The 12,031-nt window shown below is 38.2% G+C and overlaps 1 protein-coding gene across 1 annotated transcript; it reads right to left on the bottom strand.

The window, feature by feature from the left end:
• Positions 1 to 23: 23 nt before the first annotated feature.
• On the bottom strand, positions 24 to 11,432 carry rec114 (REC114 meiotic recombination protein). Its single transcript, XM_069659977.1, has 6 exons — positions 11,340 to 11,432; positions 6,916 to 6,996; positions 2,037 to 2,120; positions 1,533 to 1,685; positions 349 to 423; positions 24 to 188 (listed from the first exon to the last, which is right to left on the bottom strand). The coding sequence occupies exons 1-6, from the start codon at positions 11,430 to 11,432 to the stop codon at positions 24 to 26; spliced, it is 651 nt and encodes a 216-aa protein (XP_069516078.1).
• Positions 11,433 to 12,031: the final 599 nt, after the last annotated feature.

Below are 12,031 nucleotides of genomic sequence, written 5' to 3'. Positions count from 1 at the left end.
CCTTCAGCTGTAGTTGCGATTCTTCACTCTTCGAGCAGTTTCCTCAGCTCCCCCTCCACATTCTCCACAAATGCGGGAAAGCTGGGATCAAGAAGACAAATACGCAGGAGGGGCTCCAGGTCAACTTTTGCCAAACAACTGTGGCGATACATCTGGGGTAGTGTCACAGCAGTCCCTCCCATGAAGTGCTGTGGAAGGTACAATAAATAGTAGTAAAATAAAAAAACAGCTAATTGTTTAGCATATTTTAGCATTCATAATTGTAATTGAATTAACTGAGCTCCCTGCACCCCCTCTAAAACAATTACAACCTCAAAATTGGGTGTTAAATGTTTTAAATATTAATACCTGGGTGAGACGCTCAATGGACAATGACCCTTGGACAACCTCAGGCTCAGCTCCCACAGCCTTTCCCTGCGTGGTCTGCTGACACACAGTTACACACAAAAGAAGAAAAAAGATTTGACAAACACGGCACGACACCACAGGGTTAAGAGGCCAATCTATGGCTTCATTACTAATTGAACGATACCCAGCCCTCAAAGCCCTTTCATCTTCACTGTGAACTCCTTCAGTGTGTCTGTTCACTAAAGGTCACATTCAGACCCACGGCAGGGTCCGTTCCTTTCTCAGTCCTTCATGTTGAATGTTGTGAGCCAGGTGGCTGGATCTGAACCATATTTCAAATTGATGTTCACCGAGTGTTTTCAATTTGGAACGTAAATGAAAAGGCCATTAGTGAAATCAAATTTAACAACATGAAAACAATTTCTCAGTATGTCATTCATAGACTTCGAATATGGACAGGTTAAATGCTTTGATTGCACGTTATATTGTTTCTGGGGTTTTTCTGTCGTTTGGGACAAAAAAAGTTTTGTTTTCAGAATCAACAATTTGACTGTTAAAGGCAATATTAAAAACAAATTTCTCTGGGGGCTACCTGGTATGCCTCTTTGATGGTAGTGTTTATAAATTAATGATATTATCTCACTACATTCCTGTGTGTACATTCAAACATGTCTACACTATACAGTATTATGCATTATGAGGCAAATGACTTGTGTGGCACATACTTTATCTCAGTCCACCTACTGCAGCTGTAATGTCACCACTGAGAATAAGACAGTATTGTAAATAGCACCATCTAGTGACTATAGTGTTGTCACTGTTCAAGAAGCTGACCACAGCACTGTGATAATTCTGTTGATTAAGCAATGAATAATGACTGTATGATACCATATAAATACACTGCAATGATATACCTTTTTTAAATTAGCAAAATCCTGTGCAATAAAGGGTGACATTGGAGATCAGTGTCTCATGTACTAAAAAAAATGACTCATAGCAACTCTTTGATATTTCAACCTCTGAGCTCCAAGTTGCCTACTTTTTTAGAGGCATATTTTTAGGGTTCCTATGGGCAACACATTAATTATGTACAAACATCTGATCCGTGCATTAGTGCTGGATAAATATAGAAATTGTATTTACTGAATTGTAAAGTGGGCAACCTGTGTCACTGGTGCAGAAACCCCAGCAGGGGTCTGATTAGAGGTTGGCGGGGAGTCATTCTGAGTCGTGACAGGTATGTACTCCATCAGTTTTTCCACAGCAGTCGAACACTCTTTGATAGCCTCTGCCTTGCTACTTCCATCAAACTGCATCCTCATCATGCGGCTCTCTCCCTGCAGGAATCCACAAATACGTTCAGTTTGTATCTGTCAATCTAAACTGTCCCAATGACAACACTGGTTTTTAAGTTGCTTTGGGGAAATTAGCATCTCACAAAATAAAAAACATAATGGGTTTTGGAAAAAAAGAAATTGCTCAGCAAATTATCCAAATAAGCATGTGACAACCAAACTCAACTATATAAAAAAAACAAGTAATAATCCAAACATGAAGTATTTGTTGTCCCTTTTAATTTGTTGAACTTTAAATACAATGTTCTGGATTTTGCAAGGGAATAAAGCTGTAAGGACAGACCTACAGAAATGACTACCTAATGTGCAATTACAATGCATATCATGACTCACCTTCACAGTAAATCGAAACATGAGGTTGTCCAATTTCTGGTGTACTTTGAGAGACTCCGAGGCGCAGAGCAAAGGCATTGTATCCTAGGGAAAAACACATAATAAGGTCTTCAGCAGCCGGGAAAATAAATTGTTTTGCGACAGACTACACTAAATTATAGATTTCATATAGAGTAAATACTTTTGGTTAATTTCGAAAATGTAAAAATATCCTCTTTTGAGCTACACCAAGTAAAGTTAAGTAAAAGTAACAGCTTGATTTCCTCAAATTCATTAATGAGTTAATGGACAAAAAAGATATAATCTAAATCAAGCTGAGAGGAAAAACAGAGTTACCTAAAACTGTCTGCAGGGGTCTCTGTTTACTCAGCAACCTTCGCTTTGAAGCTTAAGATAAGCTTTTTTACACAATCAAGCAGGCAGATGTGTAACAAAGGCTTAATATTAGGACCAGCCTTTTTGTGAGATAAATAAATATATTTGTTTTAAATCTGAATATAACAATATAGATATATAAACACCATTTTTCTTTCATTAATGGCAATGCACCAGGGAGTGGGTGCCAGTTGTGCATTGTAGCACCATGAGACATACAGCCTTTTGAAATCTGTGTATACGCCTGTTTTATGTGGGATACTGAAATTATTCATGACACTCCATTTGGGGAAACACATTATTGAAAAGTAATTTTTTATTCACATGAAACTAATGTGACTAATTCTACTATTTACAAAAAAAGTACAATCTACCAAACGCAGATTATTTAATGCAGGGCACATGGGGTCACTAAATGGTTTAATGAGTTAGTATAATAATGTGAATAATATCCCATGGCCTTCACAGTCACCAGCTCTCATCCAAACCAAAGACCTGTGAGAGATTTAGGCCAGCATATAATGTGACTGCGTTCATCATTAATATGCTAAAAGTGGGAATATCTTTTGAAAAAATGCTGTTTTACCCTCAACAAAAGTGTTGCATAAATTGGACTTGAATCTATGCCAGGGACCAGAGATGCAGCTCTGGTGGATCATACTGGGCCAACATTTTTCTAAAACACTTTACTGCTTGGGTTCCCTTTAAATAGTCACCATCTGTTGCATGTTCGGTATGAATGAATGCCAGATGCATATGCATTTACAGATGACTGATTTAATTCTGTTGGATGATGCCTGTTGAGTCATGATATCCATATTTTAAAGAGAGCACAGAAGCTCATCAGTAACCTCTTGATTCTCTCTGCAAATGAGACATAAAATTTCAGTTTTGTTCAAAGACACTTCCAAAAGTTTCCTTCAGACCCTAACAATGTAGCCTATAGGCCGAGGCTTCCTGTAATGAAAGTTCCTGAACATTCACTGCACCAATCTATAATAGACCAGTCTATCATCCTTGGTGAAAGCTCTCTGTAGCCTGACCTGAATATCTGTCTGGCTCGGCACCCTGGCACAGCAAGATAGCTGTGTCACCTGCCAGAACTCCATTAATAAGACATTGAATAGCCCCTCAAATTCCTGTTGTCTCAGGTCAGGTTGTTAAATTTGACATCTAAAGGCCATAATAACCGGAAAGAGCCCCGCATTTATGCTCTTATTTTAGCATTTGAGATGTATAACCAGACTTTTGGAGTGTAACACACCTAAAGGTAAGGGGGAACTGCTGGAAATGTTCATTTAACTGCATTTTTTTGTGTTGGCAGTGATTTTAACTACTCCTTGTGCACAACTGGCATTGACCTACCTGTACAATTAAGACGAACATATAACTTGGCTGTGTCAAGGTTGTTAACAAACCCATCTCGGAACCCACTGGCTATAGTCAGACGACGATGTAGCCTCTGGGGACAAAAGTGAACATGTGGGGCGTGTATCCAGCGGTTAGCGATAATATCTTCCAGTCAAGACTTCCTTTTCCGTGTGCTGCATTGTTTACAGAAAAATAAACCGTTTTTCTTGTGATTTGCTTTAATTAACGGATCTTACCTTTGCCGACATTCGACATCATGATGCAGATTTGTAAAAAGTAATAATGAAGCTTTGTCAGGTCCGTCCTCAAGAGGAGGAGAAAACAGCTTTTAAAATGGTCGTTTGATGAACGGAGGCTGGATCGATTATTTCTGATGCACTTGAGGAAGTTGGGAAATCTGAACGCTGAACAGCTTTTGGGACATCGCGTCAGGGAGTTTATATCTTGCTGCTTATATCTTGATGTCTGTTTATAAAGATTAATAAGGAGCTAAGTCATCATCAGATGACCACTGATGGGATCTGGGAAGTCATTAAGGCGGATTACGTTCCGCCTGCTTTTGCTCTCGACACGGACTGTTTTTCCTGCATACGCCGCAGCCTGCTGCTACGTGATTGGTCAATATTACTGGGACTACAAGTATAGTACAAACAGAAACCAGAACACTTTCCTTCCCTAAAATCCATGTCCCGGCCTACAGATTCTACATTTCTCTGTGTTTAATAAGGCACATAAAATAGAAAAAGAATCAAGGAATATAAACTCACTGACTACCACTTAAAATATTTATCAAAATCTGAACCAAGCCTGAAGTGCATTTAAGCTTTATGCGAGTTTGAACCTGTACCCAAAACATTGTGATGGATATTTGATTTGAACCAACCAAAACAATCCAGTCATATCCCATCAGATTCAGCAGGAATTTCAAGCTCTTCAGCAGAATAATTCATATTGCTTTCCCTGGAACCTTTTATGTAGAAAGCTGATTTCTGTTACAGATTTAAATTTCTCCTCAGGTCACCCATCTTACTTCACCATAAAAAAAAAATATATATTTTTGTAGCATAAAGGGATTTGACCAAAACTGTGTTGTGCATTCCTTTGTTGATGAATTAAAAATAAATGGACCTTTACAGAATGAGAGAGTTGAGCTGAGAGTGTTACATTTCTTTAAATTACAATGCTTTTTATATTATAGTTATTTTCTTTATATTCTAATATAATCTAACAGTATATAAGGGTGCACATATACACTCTTTAAATCGAGTGGAAAATTACTCATGTCCAATCCAGGAAGATTTGAGCAGAATGACGATAAAAAATTCTTTCAATGTTTCCTTCATATAGTGCATGACTACCACAAAAAAACAAAAACAGTGCCATCCTGCAGAGTGCCAGAGCCTGACAAACGCAGCTGTAGCCTTAAATAGATATTCTATATCAATTATCAATATTGGATTTTTGGGGCCGAAGCCGATATAAAAAAGTAAAAAAATTCCAAAATCGATATATCGGCCAATATATTCACATATGTTCAAAATGTATCTGAAATTAAAATATTAAAATTCCAAATCCGAAAAGTTATTGTCACTGTAAGGAGCTGCAGGTGTGCTGAGGGCGGAGTAGACAGATGCACACACCTGGCAGCAGCGCGACGATGGCTTATTAAAACAAAACCTTGTATCTTCCTGCGGGTTGTACGGAGGCGTAGACGTGTAAGCTTGTTGTTTAGAGCGCAACTGCTGTGAAACTAACAGACAACCTTCGTCACCATCAAACTTAAAACTAACTGAGAGCCAGACTGTGCACACGGGATCTCGTCTGCGCAGTTTAGATACGCAGAGGGTAGAAACAGCGGTGGTCTGAAAGCAAGCTTTCTTTGGCTGATTACTGTGATTTTAACACGAGTTTGTTGTTCACAATGTTTCCTTCTGTACGGGAAAGATAATGTTTCCTAATGCTTCCCTTTGCTGTGTGTGCTGCTCTGCTCAGCTGTGACGCGCACTCTGGCAGCGATAGGGACGTCCTCATTTCCCATCATGACTAGTGCTGACTGAGTAGTTTAAGTTGTTAAGTTTGCTCTTTATGTTCCAAAATGCAAAAATATATTTTGTAAGTGTTTTTAATGTGTCTGTTTAGAACATATGTTCTGCATATGTTGGTAATTGTCATTTTTGTGCTGGTTTATAGTTGTAACCACGAGTGAGGTGGTTGTTTCATTTCTTGACTTCAGCTGTATTTTGGTTAAAAGACGGAGAGTCTGGCTTTTGTGTTGTCAAAGTTAAAATTGTGCCCTCTGTTTGTCAGAAGGTGTAATGAGATTATCCCGCAGCAATGCAAACAATGAACTTAATTTATATCGGAGGAAATATCCACCGATACCGATATATCTGCATCTAAAATTGGTTGACAGATAGGTCAGTCGGGCTCTAGCCTTAAATGATTTCAAGCTATTCCCCTATAGTCACAAAATGTTTTTTTGAATTATAGAGCTTCAAGTGCAGGCACACTGCAACACCTGTGTGTCAGTGTTTCGTGCAAAGACCCCTGCTACAGTCCAGAGTAAAGATGGCAAAGCCTGATATTAAAATAAACTAATGTATACCCTAGAACAGCTCCACCAATTTTAAAGCAATGATTTCTCTTTATCTAAAAGACTGAAGTCTATCTTGAAAGAGACCATTTTCATTTTTGAACAACCAGTTTCAATTCCTTTTCTTGAGATTAAAATCTTTGCTCATTCCATCTATAATTATAATCAGAATACATATTACACTTATAAACCCCAAAATAGAGATCTTAGCATGTTTCCTTATTTGTTTTTTTAACAGTAAGATTCAACAGTAAGATTCAACGATGACTCAGCAGAAGTTGAATCAGCAAGGATGTTAATAAGATTGATTGTATTAAATTACATCTCAATTTTCAGAACGCTATAAAGAAACAACTTAGTTAAAAAAAATAAACCTTCTCACCACCAGCAATCACAAGTATAAGGCCAGATCTTGACATACAGCCTACCCTGACTAAAAAATAAGACTTTATCCTTAAGTCTTCTGTGGATATCATAAGAGAAAATGCATGGTAAACAAAACAAGAGAATGCAGTCAATATGGCCAAACAGTCTTCTTACCAAACTTTCCTGTCCTTGAAATACCAGCAAGTATCCAGATTCCACAATTTTGAGGACAATTCCTGGATTGTTGCCATTAGCCTCGAACACCTGGTGAAGAGAAGATAATGTCAGCCAGTGCAAAGCTATAAACTTAGTACTGAAACTAACATTGTGGATCTATTTCTATGTTTGAGACAGGTTGTTTGCTTGAAAATGGATGTGTGATTCTTTCTAATTAAGGTAAGTGGGGCAGTCCACGAGCGTTGAATTATAGAGTTCAAGCAGTTCTACGAGACGTTAAGCGCAGTCTGTCCTGTAAAGCGCTGTTTACTTGAAATATGTTTCTTACAATCCGAACGTGTTCTCTAAAAGTCGCAGTGCCCAGTGTAGATCTTAACATTCACAAATTGCCTTGAATGTGTTAGTCAGTGAACACACCTCAACTCCGTTTAAACAAAACAAATGTATACCTATTCCTGTGGGTACATTTCTTTTACACAACCACCCATCCCTGTCTTCACACTAAACATACAGCTCTAGCATGCCACCTAGAGTCTGATGCAGTTAATGAAAAACAACCCTCAATCCCTAAATCCACACTGCTTTCATTTGAACACAACAGCTCCTGAGTGATATTTTCAAAACATAACACACACTGACGACAACATGGAGTTTAGAAACAAAATAAGGAAAAAATTGAAAACTATGAAATTGAGGACACTTGTCTATGTGTGACATTAGCAGGTAGAGCTCGGCAATAAATCAACTGGATTGATTTATTCGATTTTATGATTTAGGACAATGTAACGCAAGAGTTCTCTTCATCCAGTCAACATGAATAATTTCCAACATAAACTGAAAACAGTTTTCACTAGTAAATTTTGCTCTTCTCATTTTTAGATCATAGTTAACTGTATACATTTGCTTACAGCTGCTAAGGCAAAATTAGCACTTCTAGGTCATCAGTTCTTACTGAAATTATGTATGTGTATATACTTGATCATTAATTGATTTCTAAAGACCATTACTTAAAATATCTTTACTTGTACTTCCAAATGGCAACATCATAATCTCTTTTGTACTCAACCAGAGATAATTTGTATAAGAACGAGAGTGTTTTATATGAATGCAGCTAAACTGTGGTTTGTGTTTTGAGTTAATGTATTGATTTCTTTTGATAAAAATAATTGATCAATAATCTTTTTCTTTTATTGTTAAAGTAGCAATCTTGAACTTTTACATTTAAATAAATGTCTGTTAAGTCACTATCTATCAGCGAATGAGTTAACACAATGGTGACTGAGTCTATGGCCAAGTGACGAAAGCCTTTGCATCTGCAGTATATTGTATTTTCATGGACTTTGTGTCTGTAGCAACATTCGTGGAAAAAAATCACAAGCGGCACCCAGTTAGTGATGCATTTTCCATCACCCAGCAAGTGGCTGCAGTTCCGGTTTCTGAAAGCATTGCGAGGAAACGGTAATCTACTACGGCTAAACGAACAAGGAAAAGATCGATGTCTAAAGATGCAACTTCAAAAATAAGTGAAAATCCAAAGAAAAAAGAAACACATTTGACGCTCAGATTAAGTCAAACAGTCTACAAATAAAAGTGAGGAAAATAAGGGTTAGCACAATAGACTGTATAAAAAGATGGACGACATGACAGCTCCATAAAAGTGAAGCCAAAACATTTCGGGCGCCCCCTGCTGACTGGCTGCAGTATAGGTCATAAAGCCCGCCTCTTCCATGTTAACAGATGGGACATGGGTCAAACTATAAAATCAAAATACATGCCAGATAAATTTTTCTCAAACATGGTTTCTGTCATTATAGCTGTTTCTTATCATGCTGATTTACGTCCAAGTGTTCATTTTTCTGACAAGTTTATTTTTAATTAGTTATTTGATGCTGTCAAAAAGATGATTGACAGCTCTGTTGACAAATTCGGCTCCTGCAGCCGATCAGTTCCGCGTGAGCAGAGTGGAGGACGATCCGCGAGTGGAAACGTAACTAAAACAATCACTACAGTCATTGAAGTTTCCATACCTGTGAACGTTAACCTCATACCAACACAAGAAGCTATTCTGCTGTTAAACATGCCAGATCCTTGCTGTTTTTTCGGTAAGTTAAGTGTGTGTTTGGGTTAGCGGAAGTGGCTACGGTCACTTCACTCGCCGATCTCTACTGCGCAGTCTCTGACTCCATATGACGTCACCATCGCCTATCACAGGGGCTATTTTGGCATCAATTACGTACAATGGGAGCAGATGGAGACGCATCGTCCATCTATATATACTGTCATTGGTTAGCACCATGACGAAGGGAGCCAGCCGTAGACGTCTGGTTAAAGTGGGAAGAGTGCTCTGAACTTTACTGATTAACGCCAGTGGGAGGCGCTCAAGCGCACAACAATTTTAATATTCGAGATTGTATATTTAAGCTTAATATATTAATTATAAGAAAGTCTTTTATAACAAGTTTGCCCTGATTTGTGCTTATTAACTACATTGGAAATCCCAAGACAAGAACATTACAAGGAAGCCTCATTATATCAATGGGAAAATAGCAATATATGTAAGCATAGATACAAATATTTGTCATGCATTGAACAAGGACGTGTGTCTCTTAGGGTAACAATCTTTGGGGAAAGGGGATTTTAATTACACTAGCAGTTGAAATAATTTTGATTGTGCAGCTAATGAGATATGTTGTGAAGAGTCTTATAGGGCTATTGTAACTTTTAGAGCAGCAGTTAGACATTTTAGATTTTTTGGGTTCACTATTCATGACAAAGAGAGGCACAAACCGGTGCAGACTTTTCACATTCATAGCAACTATATGCAATATTTTTTTTATATATTTGAGATAAAAAATTTGACAATTTGCATTTAGTTTTTCTACATCCTTCTGAAACCTCAACCCAACATGTTATGGATGACTAATTTTTTACTTCTGCCATCTACAAAAAGCAAAAACTGTCTAATGTTACTGTACATTACAAAACATAAATAGGGCAAGGAGTTGGTGTAAATATTACTTAGCCTACTACTAGCATTACTAATTTTAAAAGACAATATAACAGCAGAATGTGGAGTTTTTTGCAACAGTGAACTTCAGCAATGTAAACTAGTAAAATGTATACAAACTTTTGCTAAATGCACTTTTCTTAGCTCCAGACTGGCTGAGAGGGTAGTTTAGACTCCTGCTGTGAGTCATTTTCATGAGTCCCTAGATCACCAAGTGCAGGTAGTCCAATTGTTGTCCCTTGCTGTGATGCCTCTTTTATCTCTTTCCTTGCTGACTCATCTTTGTGACAAAACAAACTGACGAGTCAGGTGTAAAATTACAATTCCAATCTATTTTCTGTGCAGACAAGGTTAAAATTCTAAATGGACTGACGTGTTTTTACACTGCAGTTTGTACACAAGCCCTATGAAAGAGAAAATGCTACATGGTGATTAATTGTTGTCTGCTGCCATTGAGAGTAATTAATGTATGATAAAGAATTGCACCTCTGCATTTTAAAATCTATTGTTTATTCTTACTATGAACAGGAATAGGTACAACCCGCAGCAACATTGGAGCCCATGGACACGAATCACGTCCCATCTAGCATTAATATATTTAGCTGCCTTCAGTGTCAACAGCGACACCAGTGCCTTGTGATAAAATGAATAACATGATAATGATATTATGGACGGCGGCTAACGCTAGCAAAGCACAGTAGCTTATGTTAGTTAGCTAACCCAACAGGTGCTGTAACCATAGTAACTTAAGAACTCGATGATACTAGCTAATTTACTAACCTGAAAAACACATCTGTCAGCGGTCCGTGGCTAAAGGTGTCTTCTCTTAAAAAACATCATGTCCACAGCGTAAGTCCACAAGCTAGTTAGCAAACGTGGTCACTGAAGTCACGCGACTGAACGACACCGGTAATTAAACAGGACACACACCTCACAAGTACCGCTCACAGCGGCTAACGTGAACCGAGAGATGGCGACATATACTCCAGAAATAAGGCAATGTGCCAAGGCAATGCACTATTGTTTTGCTTCTCCAGTGAGGGACACTTGGGGGACCTTAAACAGGGTTGAAGTTGTTTTGAAAAAACAGGTTCAGGACTTCAGAAATATTCAGGACTGGAACCCAGAAGGACACCCCGGCCCCGCTCTGTGGCGGCGAGTATCAGACACTGATTGTGGGGTACTGTAGCTAACGGGTAGCTGCCAATCAATGAACAATGATCAATGAACAATATATTAAGTGAGTTTAATGTTGGTGTATATACGTTTACGGTATAAGAGCAAATACTCTTTCAATGACTGTAGCTGTTTTTGGCCCGTTCATGACGTCATTACGCGACGCTAACGTCTAATCTTAATATGAAAACAGGCTAATCTCGGCTAGCTAGCATACGCAAGCTAGCATTTAGTAAACGTCACTTACCTTCCAAGGCTTTCCACCTGTTTCTCCTGAGCCAGGAACAAAACGACCGTAGCGTTTTAACCTCCACTCTTGACGGGTGGCCATTTCCAGAAGACAAGTTGTTTCTTTGTCGATATTAAGGCTAACCAAAACTTGACATACAAACTTGCAGTTTGCCCAATTGTGTGTTCTCCCGCGGTGAAAACTCACTGCTGATTTACCCAGAAAATGCACGCGCTCTTCACAGACAGACAAACAGACAGCTAGATGTACTTAATGTATGTGACTTAATATACAGAACATTTGAATCAACATACAGTTAGTTTAAAGCTCCTGTTTGGAGTTTTTCATTGGTTATAAAACAGACTAAAATTAATTCAGATTTTTCTATATGACCTACAAAAGCAAATCAGACCATCAGCGACAAGGCTGATTATTTTTTATATAATTATATTTTATGTGTGAAACTGCTGGCGTGAGGTAGATCTCAGACAACTGCATGCTGAAAATGTTTACATTTTCCAGGGCAAAAAGTGAGTGCTATGTATGACTGTTAAAGAAAGCAGGGTGAGATTTTTTTTTTAGAAACCACCACTTAAGGCTGGATACACACTACAATATAATCGGGCCGATTTTGGCCGATACATAATAAACTTGTTCAATATTTATGATCCGTTATCCTTTTGTTTGGGGCGAATCAGCGG

The sequence above is a fragment of the Semicossyphus pulcher genome, unplaced genomic scaffold, assembly GCF_022749685.1.
Source record: "Semicossyphus pulcher isolate SPU_LCO1_2020_fin unplaced genomic scaffold, fSemPul1.0.p SCAF_1, whole genome shotgun sequence".
Lineage (NCBI taxonomy): Eukaryota > Metazoa > Chordata > Actinopteri > Labriformes > Labridae > Semicossyphus > Semicossyphus pulcher.
This window is presented reverse-complemented; position numbering and strand designations above follow the sequence as displayed.